At 62.7% G+C, this 17522-nt stretch overlaps 2 protein-coding genes and 1 long non-coding RNA gene across 3 annotated transcripts; all 3 read left to right on the forward strand.

The window, feature by feature from the left end:
* The first annotated feature begins 242 nt into the window (after positions 1 to 242).
* Positions 243 to 2980, forward strand: LOC116791088 (maestro heat-like repeat-containing protein family member 6). The gene is made up of 8 exons (XM_032696770.1): positions 243 to 266; positions 437 to 574; positions 920 to 1097; positions 1229 to 1384; positions 1543 to 1644; positions 2036 to 2138; positions 2408 to 2464; positions 2763 to 2980. Exons 4-8 carry the CDS (start codon positions 1277 to 1279, stop codon positions 2978 to 2980), a joined length of 588 nt encoding a protein of 195 aa, XP_032552661.1. The 5' UTR covers positions 243 to 266; positions 437 to 574; positions 920 to 1097; positions 1229 to 1276.
* A 3075-nt stretch (positions 2981 to 6055) lies between these two features.
* LOC116791089 lies at positions 6056 to 17417 on the forward strand. Its single transcript, XM_032696771.1, has 6 exons — positions 6056 to 6160; positions 7611 to 7675; positions 16298 to 16720; positions 16874 to 17022; positions 17157 to 17301; positions 17394 to 17417. The coding sequence occupies exons 3-6, from the start codon at positions 16358 to 16360 to the stop codon at positions 17415 to 17417; spliced, it is 681 nt and encodes a 226-aa protein (XP_032552662.1). The 5' UTR covers positions 6056 to 6160; positions 7611 to 7675; positions 16298 to 16357.
* LOC116790787 lies at positions 10065 to 10713 on the forward strand. Its single transcript, XR_004358494.1, has 3 exons — positions 10065 to 10081; positions 10208 to 10345; positions 10598 to 10713. It is a non-coding gene; the product is annotated as an uncharacterized LOC116790787 (long non-coding RNA).
* Positions 17418 to 17522: the final 105 nt, after the last annotated feature.

Here is a 17522-nt window from a genome sequence, read left to right on the forward strand (position 1 = left end):
GCTGGGAGAGGCGGGTGCACAGGAGGAGCCGCCTCCCAGAGCGCCCTCGTCCCCTCCCAACCTGGTGGGGAAAGACCAGGACTCTGTCAGTGACTCCCGGGAGAGGTTGGCCTACCCGGCTCAGGGCTGATGGTGCCTCTTTCCCCGGGCAGGGAGATGCGCCGTGCCTCGAGCCCCTTGTATTACCCGATTGCCCTCTGCCTGCTGAGGCTGCTCACCAGGGAGAAGACCTCCTGGGAGCTCCTGCCATGGCATTCCTTGTGGAGGTGAGCCTGATGGCGAGCACTGCCGTGCTGACCTGCCTCCACCTCTCTGCCCTCTCGCAGCTGCAGCTGCCCGGGACGGTGCCGCGCCCTGCGCTGCTGCCTGGGCCCAGCCCGGTGCGGGTCTGGGCTCCTGCCGGCCGGGCACCCCGTCACTGCTCCCTGCCTTTCAGGCCCTGGACTGCCCGGACATGACTGAATGGAGTGACAGCATCCTGGAGATCCTTTCCAGGCGCCTCTGGAGCCAGTGCACAGAGATGCATCGCCTGGTGCTGAGAGGCCTCGTGCTGCTGAGCAAGGCTCCTGGGATGGTGAGGAGGGGGCAATTGGCTGAAGCTGTGCCGGCAGCCTGGGGCTGGGGGAGTGCAATCGCTTGGGCTTGGCTGGGCCAAGGGGAGGCTTAGCTTGGGGAATAGGGAAAGGTTCTTCACTCACAGGGTGCTCTGGCACTGGAACAGGCCCACTGGGAAGAGGTCACAGCCCCAAGGCTGCCAGAGCTCAAGGACAACACTCTCAGGGACACAACGGGATTGTTGGGCATGGTCCAGTGCAGGCCAGGAGCTGGACTCAATGATCCATGTGGGTCACTTCCAACTCGGGATATTCTAGGATTCCATGATTCGTGGCTTCACAGCACACCATTGTGTTCCACACAGGCTGACGGTGTGCGGAGCCTGACACCAAGCCTCGTGGAGCTACTGTGCTATACAGGCGGAGAGCTGGTGGGGATGGTCCTCTCTGTACTCATCAATCAAGTCCAGGACAGAGACATCCCAATCTCCACCCCCCACTGCCCTGCGGCTGGCTGAGCTGCTCCCGCCACTCTTTGGCTACGTAAGGCTCTGTGCCCCCCACCCCAGGCGCTGGGTGCTGCCAGGAAACTGTGGCCTGTGGATTTGCAGGCTTGTGTCCCGGTGGGCCTGGAGCAGCCAGTGCTGAGGTCTTTTCCTCTTCCTTGCCATCAGGACAACATCCATGTGCAGCTGCTCTCCATTTACCTCTTCCAAAAGGTGATGGAGTTGGCAGTGGATAAGAGTAAACAACTCCTGAAGACACACGTCATCTACAGCCTGCTCCCACTTTTTTTCCACTGGCATCATGAGAACCAGGACGTGGCAGAAGTGAGAACTTGCAGAGTCTGGTGTCCCCGTGGCAGGGGGCTGGGCTGTCTCCTGCCCTGGCACCTCCAAGGCTCCAATCTCCTCCTGGCCTTGCTCCAGGGACATGGGGCCCGTGCCCTGGGCTGTGATGCCATGTCCCGGTCTCTGTTGCTCTGCAGGCCTCTCGGAAAGCGCTGCTTCGTGCAGCGGGGTTGCTGAAGAGGAGGGATCTGGTGAAGCTGCTGAAGACAGAGCAGCCTTGGAGGTTCAGTGAGTGCCTGGTAAGGACGACCCCAAAGCCGCAGTCCCCGATGCCCAGAGTGCGGGGCCGGCACTGTGCCCCTGCCCACTGCTGCAGCCGCCCGCGGGACAGCAGCCTGCGCCCCACCCGCTGCTGCCTTGCCTGGGCGTGCGGGCTCCTCTGCAGGCTGCTCTGCGCCCGAGCCAGGGGGCCGCTGGAGCCCCGGCCCAGCTGGGCTGTGGGGCAGGGCGGCCCCGCGGCTGCCGGGGAGCAGCCAGCCCTCTGCTCCCTCCAAAGCCGGCCCCAGCGGCTGCTGCCCGGGCCTCAGGGCTCTGCGGGCAGGGGAGGCCAGTGCTGGGCGCAGGCAGCGCCCCGGCCAAGGGGCAGAGCCCCAGCCAACCCTTCCCTCTGTGCCCTGCCGCTCTCTGCAGCTGGAAAACGACAAGAGAAGAGCAGTCGAGTACGCCTGCCAGGCCCTGCCGTACCTGGAGAGCCCACAGGAACCCGTGCGAGAGGCGGCCCTCAGGTTCATTGGTGAGCCACAAGGTCCCTCCCCGCCCCGCTGCAGCTCAGCCCCAGCCCCGGCTGCTGCAGCGGCAGCAGGATGTGGCCCAGGGATGTGCTGGGGAGCCCCAAGTGCCCTGGCGGCTGCTGCTGCCCTGTGCCAGCCCAGCCCTGGGGAGTCCCCAGGCGGGAAGGCCCCGGGCTCAGCCCTGCCAGGGCAGGAGGGCGTGTGGCCGGGCCGGCAGCACCACCGGGGGGGAGCTGTGCCGCTGGGGCCCTGACAGCGTCTGTGTTCCCAGGGATCGCCGGGAGGTACATGAGGGGCCAGCGGGTAGAGCTGCAGGTCGCCATTAACGGTGAGTGAGGGCAGTGGGGCTGGTGAGGGGAGCACAGAGCCCTGGGCAGGGAGCTGCAATCCTGCCCTGGCTGCGCAGGGCTCTGCTCCCTGCAGAGATGAGCAACAGCTTGGGCAGAGCAGAGACAGATTTCAGGGGCACGGGGAGGATTGGTGGCCAGCACCTCCTGGCTGATCCCGTTGGGCCCTGCTCCCTCCTGGCCATGGCAAGAGTTGGGTGGGATGGTCCTGGCAGGAGGGGCTTCTTGGCTCACCAGAGATCTGCTCTCTGACCTCGGCTCCGTTCTTTTCTCTTCCAGTTATTGAAGACATGACTCCCGACAGCGCTGCTGTCAAAAGCCTGGCACTTCAAACCCAGGAAATCCTTAGAGCTGTCCAGAGACCTCAGTCTTCTCCAGGTTCCAGCAGTTTGAAGATCAGCTCCAGAATGCGCAGAACAGGGAGGCTCCTCTCTGGCACAGCTGCCGGAGGTCAGCGGAGACTGATCCTGGGAACCCTGTCTGATGGGACCTCCTGAGCCTGCGCAACACACCCCTCTCTGCAACCAGTTCCTGTTACCCCAGCATGAGACTATGAAATTCCTCTCAGCATACACAGAGGCTCAGGAGGTTTTTTTGGTGCTCGGCGTCCACAGGGAATCTGGGAAGAGGGGAAAAAGGGCCCTTGTGCTCCACAACACTTGCCCAAAGGTGCAGTGGGCAAGGGAAAGTGCCCAAAAGGCCCTTGGCCTTGGGGGGTTCCGCTGGAGCCTCAACACTTGCAGCAGAGTGCATGGCCAGAGCCTGGAGCTGTGGGGATCCCTGAGAAGCTGGTCCTGAGAGGTGGCCACAGGCCCTGTGCCAGCCAGGAAGCAGCATCTGTGGCCTGCCCGTGTGTTGGTGTTGGGATTGCTGAGGGCTGGCAGGTGCCTCCTGAGCCGGCTCCTGTGGAGCTCCTTCAGGGCTGCGCCGCTGCCGGGCCGGTTGTCGGGGCTGGGGGAGAGCCTGAGGGGACGGGGCGCTGGGAGGCCCTGAAGGGCTGAGGTGCTGCGGAGGCCCTGCCCGGATGAGGGATTGGGAAGCACCAAGGGGAATGCGTGAGGGAGGGGGTGGCGGGAGACTGTGAGGGGACAGGCTGGGCAGAGGAGGCCCTGAGGGGACAGGGTGTGGGAAGGCCTGAGCAACTGGGGGGCAGAGGCCATAAGCAGCCCCCAGGCAGCCTCCCGGTTCCCTGCCAGCCGGCTGCTCTGGCGCTTGCCCGGGGCATCTGCCATGCCTGCAAAAGAAGGCCTGGAGGCCTGGGCAGGAGGGTGGGCACACCCCCAAGGGGACCAGGCTGGCCTGGCTGGGGTCAAGGAGGGCAAGGGGGCCCTGCCGGGGCACGTCCCCTGGGTGCTGCTGGCCAGGGACAGGGGCACAGGCAGGGCTGGGGCTGGAAGAGCCGGAGCTCTGGGCCCGCAGAGCTGCTGCCAACACTGGGAGGGCGTGGGGGGGGCTCCTCGGGCAGGGCCACGCAGTCTCTGCTGCCCAAGCGGTTCCATGCCACAGACAACAGCAGCAGGCTGTGCACAGGAGCAGCAGCAGCCACAACGCCTGGGCCTCCTCGCCCAGGCACCCACACCGGCCAGCATGCCAAAAGCGGGCATGCTGGGGGCACAATTGCACCGGCTTTGGCCAAAGGCTTCAGGAAAAGGGGCCACGAGGCCTTTCTATTGACTGCCCAGCCTCACAGCAACACTTGGCAGCTTCAGGGCAGCCTGTCCTCCTGACTGACTTCCATGGCCGTGCCTGAGGGCACACTCCCCTTCCACGCTCAGACGTCCCAAGGCAGCGGTGCTGGGGCCATCCTTAGAGACTGCCATGGCACAGGAGCTGCACTTGGGGTGCAGCTGCTCAACCTCTCCTCCAGGCAGGCACCTTAAAAACACAGGCATGGCCTTCTGAACGCCAAATGTAGGCCTTTCTGGAGTGGAAGGAAGAAGCAGCAGAAGCTGAAGCAAGGCCTCCTCTGGCTCAGGCTGCAGGATGGAGGGAAGTCAGCACTGTGCTGTCTGCTGCAAAGATGGCCCAGTTCACAAGCTCAGCTTTTCCTGCTAGAGGATCCTACTTTGGACGTGCTGGAGACCATTCCCTACCAATGCACGGCCCCCCATCGCTCTTGCATCAAGTGTTCTGCACCCGCGGCAACACGTGTGCCCTGTGTCCATGCGAGAGCAGCAACTGGCAGGAGACGTCTGCTGCCAGCACTTGTCTTGGCCGCTCCTTCAGGAGGCTGGCACCTTAATCAGAGACACGGAACAGGTTTGTATCCCTGAGTTCTCCCTGTCCCCTTCATTTTCCCCCAATGCCCTGGAGATCAGCTGGGAGTCGCAGACGGACACACAGCAACCGGAGCTTGAACATCAGACCGGGCAGCTTTTATTTTGCACAATGCAAGAAAAAGTCCAAAGAACACAAGGAAACTTGACAGGATGTCTGACCAATCTAATCTTCCTACAAAACTCAGCAACCGAGGGGAGTTTTTGTGCTGCAGCTCATCACTTGCCCAAAAAAAATCATTCCCCCAAGGAGAAAGTGCTTCTGCCTTCTGACAGCTGCCGAGCACGGCCACCAATTGCTCCAGCTGCCGCTCCCAACAGCCCCCTGCAAGAGCGCAGACATCAGTGCCCGTTGGCTTTGGCTGCCCTGTGGCACAGAAGTGCCCCGGGGACACAACTGTGTGGGGCAGGAGAGGGGCACCAGCCCTGCCAGGACTGGGGGCGGTGGCAGGTCTCCTTGGGCGAGGACTTGCAGAGCTGCTGATTTTGGTGCAGCCCCGGGCAATGGGGTGGCAGCAGCATTGCTGCCCTCGCCCCCACGTTCCTTCTGTGTGTCACAGCCCCGTGTTTGGGAGGGCCACCAGCCAGCACTTCTCCCAAGGAGCCCGTGCCAGCAGGGGAGGGTTTGCTTAGTTTTTCAGCTGTGCCTAAAGTTCATGTCCAGCTGTCTTAGATACTTTGCAGAACGGACTCCTTCTCACCTGGGGCACGTTGGCCAGGCTGGGGGAGTCCCCAGGGCACGGGGCAGGGTGTCACAGGGCCCTTTGTGACACGGTGGGATGGCACAGGGCAGGGTGTCACAGGGCCCTTTGTGACACGTGAGGACATAGTACTGGTGGGGAGGTGGCCACGCCTCAGTGCTCCTCGGAGCGTGCGACGGGACGGACGGGACCGAGCGGTGCTGTGCGGAGCCCCCGTGCAGCCACCTCCTTCCCTTCTGACCGGAGCATTTTGGTGGATTTTCTGTGCTGTGAGCGTCCTCGAGGCCAGACCGCGGGACTCGGTGACACGGAGCTTTTGCGAGGTGTCCCCAATCCCTGCGGCAGCTGCCCTCGAGGCCGCACTGCAGGACTTGATAACCAACACTGTTTTGTTGGCTTTTCTCTCATTCAGGTGCCCTCGAGGCCAGACCACAGGATTGGTGACCCGGGAATTTTCCGAGGCGTCTCCAGTTCCCTGTGGCAGGTGCCCTCGAGGCCATTCTCTGGGACTCCTGTGCCCCAGAGCTTTCTCTTGCGTCTCCATTCCCTGCAGCAGGTGCCCTCGAGGCCCGACTGTAGGATGGCAGAGGACGCTTCAGCCTGTGTAGGTTTCTCAGGAGGAAGAAAAAGAAGGAAGGCCCTGAGACTACCCCTGCACAGCAGCCTGAGGAGGCAGAGCAGTCTCAGCCCCTGCAGGAGGGTGAGTGGCAGAGCTGAGCCACAGGGCCTGTGGCTGCTGCCAGATGGGGCTCTTCCCATCCCATCCCCTGTAGACATGGCCAGGGAAACGGAGGGGGGGGAAGAGGGCCCAGGGCCAATCCCCCAGCAGCTCCAGGCACTGGCCCTGCCTGTGGAGCGCAGGGCTGGGCCGTGTTCTCCGGCCTGTCCCGCAGCCCCTCAGCTCTGACTGCGCTCACTCTTTGCCAGATCCAGGACGGGACCGGACACAAGAACAGGACCGCGCCCGTGGACGCTTCCTCAGGGCAGCACAGGTACCTGCAGCCACGGCCTCCTGGGCTGGGCCTGCTGTCCCTGCTCAGCCTGGCACCGCTGTCAGAGCTCACCATGGCACATCCCTCTCTTCCCTGCTCTCCGTTCTCCTGCAGGCTTGTCTGACATCCCTGACCATTCGGCGTAGAAGATCACACCAGCTGAGGTCCTGGCACAGCCTGACCCCACGCCGAGTGAGCTCAAGGGCACACCCTGATGTTGGCACCGCGTCGAGTGATGGCACAGCAAACTGTGACAGTGCGGTGACCGAGGATGGGACAAACTCCAACACCGCCCTGCCTGAGCTCAGCACGGAGGCTGACGGGGCAACGACTGAGGGCATGGCAGACACTGAGAGCACACCTGTTCAGCGCCTGCCCGATGCTCCCAGTCTGGACGTTCTTGGGGACGGAGCTGTCTCTGCTCAAGTAAGCAGCCTGTGGCAGGGATTGTGTGGGCCCTCAAGCCGGGTCTGCTGGGCCCCCTCAGCCTTTGAGGCCAGCACAGTGTGGCGGGAAGGGAAGCACTTCTCAGGGGACAGTGGGCAAGTTACTCCTTCTGGTTGCCCTCCACGTGCATCCTCCAGGCCAGAGAGGGGGACTTGGTGAACTGGAGCTCTTCCAAGGCATCCTAGTCCTTGTGGCAGGTGCCCTCGAGGCCAGACCATGGGACTTGATGGGCCGGAGAGTTCCCAAGTCTTCTGTTGCAGGAGCCTTCAAGGCACAAATGCAGGACTTGGTGACCCAGAGCTTTTCCATGCCATGTCTCCTGCAGGAAGCCATGGAGCCAGACAGAGGAATGGAGCAGAGACCTCCCAGCATTCCCAAGCAGGCCTGGGTGAAGGATGAGGAGGAAGGCCCTGGCCTGCCCCATCCCAGCAGCCTGAGGAGGCAGAACAGTCTCAGCCCCTGCAGGAGGGTGAGTGGCAGAGCTGGGCCACAGGGCTGGTGGCTGCAGCCATATGGCCCTCTTCCTATCCCATCCCTTGTGGACATGACCAGGGAAAGGGAAGAGGGTAGGAAGGGACCGAGACTGTTCCCCTGGCAGCTCCAGGCACTGGCCATCCCGGGGCTGGCCCTGCCTGTGGAGCGCAGGGCTGGGCCGTGTTCTCCGGCCTGTCCCGCAGCCCCTCAGCTCTGACTGCGCTCACTCTTTGCCAGATCCAGGACGGGACCGGACACAAGAACAGGACCGTGCCCGTGGATGCTTCCGCAGGGCAGCACAGGTACCTGCAGCCACGGCCTCCTGGGCTGGGCCTGCTGTCCCTGCTCAGCCTGGCACCGCTGTCAGAGCTCACCATGGCAATCCCTCTCTTCCCTGCTCTCCGTTCTTCTGGCAGACCTTTCTGACACTATTGGGTATTCGGCGTAGAAAGACCAGGACCTCACCAGCTGAGGTCATAGCACAGCCTGACCCCACGCAGAGACCTCCAGCGTGCCCCAGGTGGCCCGGGTTGAAGGAGGAGGATGAGGAGGAAGGCCCTGGAGTGGCCCCAGCACAGCAACCTGAAGAGGTGGAGCAGTCTCAGCCCTTGCAGGAGGGTGAGTGGCAGAGCTGGGCCACAGGGCTGGTGGCTGCAGCCAGATGGGCCTCATCCCATCATATTCCCTGTGGACATGGCCGGGGAAAGGGAGGGGGAAGAGGGCCCAGGGCCGATCCCCCGGCAGCTCCAGGCACTGGGAATGCCAAGGCTGGCCCTGCCTGTGGAGCACAGGGCTGGGGTGTGTTCTCTGGCATCTCCTGTAGCCCCCTCAGCTCTGACTGTGCTCACTCTTTGCCACATCCAGGCCAGGACAGCTGGTGCAGACACCAACAGCAGGTCTGCTCAGAGGGGGAAAGATGGTCCCTCTCTGGATGTTCCTGAGGAGAACGGTGTCTCTGATGCAAAGCAAGTAAGCAGCCTGTGGCCAGGCTCAAGTCCCCAGGGATGGTGTGGCCCCTCTAGCCAGCTCCCCTGGGCCCTCTCAGCCCTTTGAGGCCAGCACAGTGTGGTGGGAAGGGAAGCACTTGTCAGGGAAGCTCGGGCAAGTTGGCAGCTTTTTCCCCCACACCTCCTGCAGGTGCCAGCCTTCGTCAGGAACGTGCACCAGAGACTGACAGTCAACGCCAATCCAGAAGAGAAGCTACTGATGGAGTTTCTGAGGGTGACTGATGAACACCCTGATGCTGCTGTGGTGACCCTCCTGCGCTGTGCCCCATCGTGTGACAGGTACAGGGCATCTCTGCCTTCGGGACTCGGGGCTCACCAGCCTTTAGAGCACATCACCCTGTCCCATCCTGTCCCACATGGTCTGCCAGAGGGAATGGAGAGTTCCAGGACCATCTGGCCCCTCTGTTTCCCAGCCCGGCCATGTCAGCCCCCATCCTGCTGCCATGGTCCCTCCCTGCTCTCAAGGCACTTTGGCCAGTGCCTCCCTGATACAGAACTGGCCCCGCAGAGCTGCTGCCATCATGTGGAGGAACCATCCCTCACCAGGAAAGGACAGTGGTGAAGGTGCTGCCACAGCTGCTCTCCGTGATGGAGGACTGGCCACTGCACAGCACGTCCACCTCCGACGGGGACGAAACGGATGTCTTTGCCTGGCTGTGAGTTCATGGGAAGGGCTTTTGCTCACCCCAGGTCACCTCTCCGGTGGCTCTCCATCCTCCCCCAGCACTGCATTCTCCCTGCCTCAGGCAATGGGCTGGAAACGTAGGTTAGGTGCAGGTTCAGGGGCACCAGGCCACGTGCTCCCCTGCATCCTCCCTGGCGTCCTCCCTCCCACGCTCGGGCCCTGCCACATGGACATCTGGGCACTGAGAGCTGTGGGTCCGGATGGTTTATCTTTTGCAGGCAACCAGGGTGATCTGGGAGACTCTGCAGTTGTTCCAGTTCCCAGAGTCATTGACAGAGTACTCCCCCCGTCTCCCTCGTGGCTCTGCTCTTCCAATGTTCTCATCAGCACAGAGCAGACGCCAGAGGAGGTCGACACCTTCTGGAGGGGATGCCTGGCAGCAACACAACCTTCCCACTCAGCCCAACAGGTGCTCCATCCAGTCCTCCTCTACCTTCTGTGCCCTCGGGGCTGGCTCAGGGTTCCCAGCATGACCTTGGCTTTGCTCTGCACCCAGGTTTTGCAGTGCTGACAATGAAGGCTCTGCTTTGCCATCTGGAGTGTGAGGATGTTGTGCTTTCAATGGAACGCAAGCGCGGCTGGGACAACGCTCCTCAGTGCTGACACCCACCACAATGCAGTGGGGGCTGCTGGCCAGGTGAGACCCCCTTGTCCCCGCTGCCCCTGTCCTTTCTGCCTGTCCACGGGGCACCCACACAGTGCCCGTGGTCTGGGCCAGGGGCCTTGTCACCCAGGGATGGCCGAGCAGTAGTGGCAAAGGCTGGGAGAGGCGGGTGCACAGGAGGAGCCGCCTCCTAAAGTGCCCTTGTCCTGGGGAAAGACCAGGCCTCTGTGAGTCCATCCCAGGAGAGGTTGGCCCACCCGGCTCAGGGTCAATGGGTTCCTTTTCCCACTGGCAGGGAGATGCGCCCGTGTCTCCAGCCCCTTGTGTTCCCGCATCACACTCCACCTGCTGGAGCTGCTGAGCAGGGAGGAGCCCCACTTGGAGCTCCTCACCACTGGCATTCCTTGTGGAGGTGAGCTGATGGCGAGCGCTGCCTGGCTGAGCGGCCTCCACCTCTCTGGCCTCTTGGAGGGCCCAGCCCTGTGTGAGTCTGGGCTCCTGCCAGCCAGGCACCCCATCACTGCTGCGTGCCTTTCAGGTCCTGGACTGCCTGGATATGAGTGACTGGGGAGGCAGCATTCTGCAGAGCCTTTCAAGGCACCTCGGGAGTGAGTGCCCAGAGATGCGTCGCCTGGCGCTCCGAGGCCTCCTGGTACTCACCCAGGATCCCGTGATGGTGAGAAGGGGCAGTTGGCTGAAGCCGTGCTGGAACCCTGGGGCTCAGGAACGCAGTCGCTTGGGCTTGGCTGGGCTTCGGGAGCTGTGGCCGCCTGCACCCAGCTCTGCTGCCTCCCGCTCAGCTGCCCGAGTCCCTCGGCACAGGCCTTTGGCCTCTGGGCCCCGCGGCAGCACGTGGGCTGCCCCACCAGAGCGGGGTTGGGGCTGCAGCCATTCATGGCTTCACAGCACAGCACTGTGTTCCTCACAGGCTGATGGTGTGCAGAGCCTGACAGAAAGCCTCCTGGAGCTACTGTGGGATGCAGATGGAGAGCTGGTGGGGATGGCCCTCTCTGTACTCATCAATCAAGTCCAGGACAGAGACATCCCAATCTCCACCCCCCACTGCCCTGGAACTGGCTGAGGCACTCCAGACACTCTTTGGCCACGTAAGGCTCTGTGCCCCCCACCCCAGGCGCTGGGTGCTGCCAGGAAACTGTGGCCTGTGGATTTGCAGGCTTGTGCCCCGGTGGGCCTTGAGCAGCCGGTGCTGAGGTCTTTTCCTCTTCCTTGCCATCAGGACAACATCCACGTGCAGCTGCTCTCCATTCACCTCTTCCGAAAGGTGTTGAAGTTGGTAGTGGAGGAGGGAAAACAACCCCTGCGGCCGCACGTGATCCAGAGCCTGCTGCCACTCTTCTTCCTCTCGCACGATGAGAACGAGCACCTGGCAGACGTGAGGACTTTCTGGACTCTGGTGTCCCCATGAGAGGGGGGCCGGGCTGCCTCCTGCCCTGGCACCTCCCGGGCTCCAGCCTCCTCCTGATCTTGGTGTGGGGACAAGGGTCCTGTGCCCTGGGCTGCAGTACCATGTTCTGGTCTCTGTTGCTCTGCAGGCCTCTCGGGGAGCACTGCTTCGTGCACTCAGGTTCCTGAAGAGAAGGGATCTCAAGAACCTGCTGGAGGCAGACAAGCCCTGGTGTTTCTTTGACTGCCTGGTAAGGATGGCAGGAAGGCCCAGCCCCAGGCTAGTCCAGCCCCCAGCCCCCGATGTCCAGAGTTCGGGGCCGGCACTGTGCCCCTGCCCACTGCTGCAGCTGCCCGCGGGACAGCAGCCTGCGCCCCACCCGCTGCTGCCTTGCCTGGGCGTGCGGGCTCCTCTGCAGGCTGCTCTGCCCCCGAGCCAGGGGAGACCAGTGCTGGGCGCAGGCAGTGCCCGGCCAAGGGGCAGAGTCCCAGCCAACCCTTCCCTCTGTGCCCTGCCGCTCTCTGCAGCTGGAAAGCGGGAAGAAACGAGTGGTGGACTTCATGTGGCAGGCCCTGCCATTCCTGGAGAGCCCACAGGAGCCCCTGCAAGAGTTGGCCCTCAGGTTCTTGGTGAGCCACAAGGTCCCTCCCCAGCCCCGCTGCAGCTCGGCCCCAGCCCCGGCCTGCTGCAGCGGCAGCAGGATGCGGCCCAGGGATGTGCTGGGGAGCCCCGAGTGCCCTGGCGGCTGCTGCCTGCCCTGTGCCAGCCCAGCCCTGGGGAGTCCCCAGGCGGAAGGCCCCGGGCTCAGCCCTGCCAGGGCAGGAGGGCGTGTGGCCGGGCCGGCAGCGCCACCGGGGGGGGAACTGTGCCGCTGGGGCCCTGACAGCAGTCTGTGTTCCCAGGGATCGCCGGGAGGTACCTCAGGAAGGGGCAGGAGGAGGACGAGCTCATCACAGAGGTCATCACTGACAGTGAGTGCGGGCAGTGGGCTGTCAGCAGGGGCTGGCGGGAGGACCACAGAGCCTGGGCAGGGAATTGCAATCCTGCCCCAACTGTGGGGGCCTCTGCTCCCTGTGCATGGACAGAGCAGAGAGAGATTCCAGGGGCACGGGGGGATTGGTGGCCAGCACCATCTGGCTGATCACATTGACCTTGCTCCCTCCTGGCCATGGCAAGAGCTGGGTGGGATGGCCCTGCCAGGAGGGCCTCCTCGGGTCCCTGCAAATGCTGGCTCTCATCTTGGCTCCGGTCTTTTCTCTTCCAGCCCTTCAAGGCATGACTGCTGACAGCCCTGCCATCTCAAGGCTGGCAGCTAAAACCTTGAAAATCATCAAGGGTGTCCAGAAATCTAAACCTTAACCGACACCGAAATCTAAATCCACCAGATTCCGGTAGCCTCCATTCCTCTCGGTTCCAGCCCTGAGAGGAATGACCGATGACCTCAGGCTCGCCATCACAGGCCTGGCCATTCCAACTGTACATGCTAAGAGCTGTACAAAGAGCTCCCTGCTCCAGACTCCAGCAGCAACAAGACTGGCTCTGGAGAGGAAAATGCGCTTTTCTGCAAGGACGGCCTTTTACACCAGCATGGAATATCAAATACATCTAGACATCTTAGGAAACACAGAGGCCCAGCAAGTTTTTTTTTAGTGCATGGTTGTCCACGGAGGGGAAGAGGGGAAAATAGCCCTTGTGCTCAGACCAGGTGTGCAGTGGGCAAGGGAGAGTGCCCAAAAGGCCCTTGGCCTTGGGGGGTTCTGCTGGAGCCTCAACACTTCCAGCAGAGTGCATGGCCAGAGCCTGGAGCTGTGGGGATCCCTGAGAAGCTGGTCCTGGGAGGTGGCACAGGCCCTGTGCCAGGCGGGAAGCAGCATCTGTGGCCTGCCCGTGTGTTGCTGTCTGGATTGCTGAGGGCTGGCAGGTGCCTCCTGAGCGGCTCCTGTGGAGCTCCTTCAGGGCTGCGCCGCTGCCGGGCCGGTTGTCGGGGCTGGGGGAGAGCCTGAGGGACGGGGCGCTGGGAGGCCCTGAAGGGCTGAGGTGCTGCGGAGGCCCTGCCGGGATGAGGGATTGGGAAGCACCAAGGAGAATGCGTGAGGGAGGGGGTGGCGGGAGGCCTGTGAGGGGACAGGCTGGGCAGAGGAGGCCCTGAGGGGACAGGGTGTGGGAATGTCCTGAGCAACTGGGGGCAGAGGCCATAAGCAGCCCCCAGGCAGCCTCCCGTTCCCTGCCAGCCGGCTGCTCTGGTGCTTGCCCGGGGCACCTCCCATGCCTGCGGCAGAAGGCCTGGAGGCCTGGGCAGGAGGGTGGGCACACCCCAAGGGGACCAGGCTGACCTGGCTGGGGACAAGGAGGCAAGGGGGCCCTGCCGGGGCACGTCCCCTGGGTGCTGCTGGCCAGGGGCAGGGGCACAGGCAGGGCTGGGGGCCAGCTCGGGCCCCCGCGGCTGCCCAGCCCACAGGGCTGTGGCCCAGAGCCTGCTGAGGCAGAGCTCTGGGCCCGCAGAGCTGCTGCCAGCACGGGGAGGGCACAGGGCTCCTCGGGCAGGGCCGCGCAGTCTCTGCGCCCAAGCGGTTCCGTGCCACAGACAACAGCAGCAGGCTGTGCACAGGAGCAGCAGCAGCCACAACGCCTGGGCCTCCTCGCCCAGGCACCCACACCGCCAGCATGCCAAAAGCGGGCATGCTGGGGGCACAATTGCACCGGCTTTGGCCAAAGGCTTCAGGAAAAGGGGCCACGAGGCCTTTCTATTGACTGCCCAGCCTCACAGCAACACTTGGCAGCTTCAGGGGCAACCTGTCCTCCTGACTGACTTCCATGGCCGTGCCTGAGGGCACACTCCCCTTCCACGCTCAGACGTCCCAAGGCAGCGGTGCTGGGGCCATCCTTAGAGACTGCCATGGCACAGGAGCTGCACTGGGGTGCAGCTGCTCAACCTCTCCTCCAGGCAGACACCTTAAAAACACAGGCATGGCCTTCTGAACGCCAAATGTAGGCCTTTCTGGAGTGGAAGGAAGAAGCAGCAGAAGCTGAAGCAAGGCTCCTCTGGCTCAGGTCTGCAGGATGGAGGGAAGTCAGCAGCTGTGCTGTCTGCTGCAAAGATGGCCCAGTTCACAAGCTCAGCTTTGCTGCTAGAGGATCCTACTTTGGACGTGCTGGAGACCATTCCCTACCAATGCACGGCCCCCCATCGCTCTTGCATCAAGTGTTCTGCACCCGCGGCAAAACGTGTGCCCTGTGTCCATGCGAGGAGCAGCAACTGGCAGAAGAGTCTGCTGCCAGCACTTGTCTTGGCTGCTCCTTCAGGAGGCTGGCACCTTAATCAGAGACACGGAACAGGTTTGCATCCCTGAGTTCTCCCTGTCCCCTTCACGTTCTCCCAATGCCCTGGAGATCAACTGGGAGTCGCAGACGGGACACACAGCAACCGGAGCTTTGAACATCAGACCGGGCAGCTTTTATTTTGCACAATGCAAGAAAAAAAGTCCAAAGAACACAAGGAACACTTGACAGGATGTCTGACAATTAATCTTCCTACAAAACTCAGCAACCGAGGGGAGTTTTTGTGCTGCAGCTCATCACTTGCCCAAAAAAATCATTCCCCCAAGGAGAAAGTGCTTCTGCCTTCTGACAGCTGCCGAGCACTGGCCCACCAATTGCTCCAGCTGCCGCTCCCAACAGCCCCCTGCAAGAGCGCAGACATCAGTGCCCGTGGCTTTGGCTGCCCTGTGGCACAGAAGTGCCCCGGGGACACAACTGTGTGGGGCAGGAGAGGGGCACCAGCCCTGCAGGACTGGGGGCGGTGGCAGGTCTCCTTGGGCGAGGACTTGCAGAGCTGCTGATTTTGGTGCAGCCCCAGGCAATGGGGTGGCAGCAGCATTGGTGTCCCTCGCCCCACGTTCCTCTGCGTGTCAAGCCCCGGTTTGGGAGGGCCACCAGCCAGCACTTCTCCCAGGAGCCCGTCCAGCAGGGGAGGGTTTGCTTAGTTTTCAGCTGTGCCTAAAGTTCATGTCCAGCTGTCTTAGATACTTTGCAGAACGGACTCCTTCTCACCTGGGGCACGTGGCCAGGCTGGGGGAGTCCCCCAGGGCACGGGCAGGGTGTCACAGGGCCCTTTGTGACACGGTGGGATGGCACAGGGCAGGGTGTCACAGGGCCCTTTGTGACACGTGAGGAATAGTAATGGTGGGAGGTGGCCACGCCTCAGTGCTCCTTCGGAGCGTGCGACGGGACGGACGGGACCGAGCGGTGCTGTGCGGAGCCCCCGTGCAGCCACCTCCTTCCCTTCTGACCGGAGCGTTTTGGTGGATTTTCTGTGCTGCGAGCGTCCTCGAGGCCAGACCGCGGGACTCGGTGACACGGAGCTTTTGCGAGGTGTCCCCAATCCCTGCGGCAGCTGCCCTCGAGGCCGCACTGCAGCACTTGATAACCCCTAGCATTTGCTAGGCTTTTCTGTCTTTCAGGCGTCCTTGAGACCAGACTGCAGGACTTGCTGACCCATACCGTTTGTTAGGCTTTTCTCTCTTTCAGGTGCCCTCGAGGCCAGACCGCAGGATTGGGGACCCGGAAATTTTCCGGAGTCTCCAATCCCTGCGGTAGGTGGCCTCGAGGGCAGCCTGCCGGACTTGGTCACCCGGAGATCTTCCGAGGTGTCTCTCTCTTGCAGGTGCCTTCAAGACCAGAGTGCAGGATGGCGGGAAGACGCCTGAGCCTGCTCAGGCCCTTTCGGAAGAAGAAGAAGGAAGGCCCTGGAACTGCCCCATTCCAGCACCCGGAGAAGATGGAGCAGTCCCAGCCCCTGCAGGAAGGTGAGTGGCACAGCTGAGCCACAGGGCTGGTGGCTGCAGACGGCTCTGCCTCATCCCACCCCGTCCCCTGTGGACATGGCCAGGGAAAGGGAGGGGGGAAGAGGCCCGATACTGTTCCCCCGGCAGCTCCAGGCACTGGGCATCCCGGGGCTGGCCCTGCCTGTGGAGCACAGGGCTGGGCCGTGTTCTCCAGCCTGTCCCGCAGCCCCTCAGCTCTGACCACACTCACTCTTTGCCAGATCCAGGACGGGACTGGACACAAGAACAGGACCACGCCCATGGACGCTTCCGCAGGGCAGCACAGGTACCTGCAGCCACAGCCTCCTGGGCTGGGCCTGCTGTCCCTGCTCAGCCTGGCACCGCTGTCAGAGCTCACCAGGACACATCCCTCTCTTCCCTGCTCTCCGTTCTTCTGCAGGCCTTTCTGAAATTCTTGGGCATTCGGCGCAAAAGGACCACAACCAGACCGACTGAGGTCATGGCACAGCCTGACCCCAGCCCGACTGAGCTCGAGGCAGACCCTGATGTCACCACCGCACTGACTGATGGCACAGGAAACTCTGATACCCCGACGATTGTTCACATGACCAAGTCTGACCCTGCTTTGACTGATGCCACAACAGACCCTGACACCCCATCCATCGATCGCACTGCAATCCCTGACATCCCGTTGAGCGATGAACCCACAAACTCTGGCGCTGCACCGCCCGATCTCACTGCGGAGGCCGACACTGCAATGACCGAGGGCACTGCAGACACTGACCTCGTGCCCAGGGAGAGTGTGAATTATGCTCCCACTCCAGATATTTTTGAGGAGAATGGTGTCTCCAGTCCAGAGCAAGTAAGCAGCCTACGCCCAAGGCTCAACCACTCCAGGGGCTTGTGGCCCCTCAAGCCAGCTCCCATGGGCCCTCTCAGCACAGTGTGGTGGGAAGGGAAGCACTTGTTGGGGAAGCTGGGCAAGTTGGCAGCTCTTCCCCCACGCCTCCTGCAGGTGCCAGCCTTCGTCAGGAACGTGCACCAGAGACTGACAGCCAACGCCACTCCAGAAGAGAAGCTGCTGGTGGAGTTTCTGAGGGTGACTGATGAACACCCTGCTGATGCTGTGGTGACCCTCCTGCGCTGTGCCCCATCGTGTGACAGGTACAGGGCCTCTCTGCCTTCGGGACTCGAGGCTCACCAGCCTTTAGAGCACACCATCCTGCTGCCATGGTCCCTCCCTGCTCCTCAAGGCACTTTGGCCAGTGCCCCCCTGACACAGAACTCTGGCCCCGCAGAGCTGCTGCAACCCTGTGGAAGACCATCGCCTCAGGAAGGACAGTGGCAAAGGTGCTGCCACAGCTGCTCCCCGTGATGGAGGACTGGCCACTGCACAGCACGTCCACCTCCGACGGGGACAAAACACATGTCTTTGCCCTGGCTGTGAGTTTCTGGAACTGGACTTTACTTGCCCACAGGTCGCTTCTCCAGCAGCTCTCCGTCCTCCCCGAGAGCACTGCATCTCCCTGCCTCAGGCGCTGGCTGGAAACCTGGCTTAGGGGCGGGTTCAGGGGCACCAGGCTGGGGCTGCCCCTGCGTCTTCCCTGGCCTCTCCCTCCCACACCTGGGCTCTTTCACATGGACATCTGGGCACTGAGAGCTGT

The sequence above is a fragment of the Chiroxiphia lanceolata genome, chromosome 9 (assembly GCF_009829145.1).
Source record: "Chiroxiphia lanceolata isolate bChiLan1 chromosome 9, bChiLan1.pri, whole genome shotgun sequence".
NCBI lineage: Eukaryota > Metazoa > Chordata > Aves > Passeriformes > Pipridae > Chiroxiphia > Chiroxiphia lanceolata.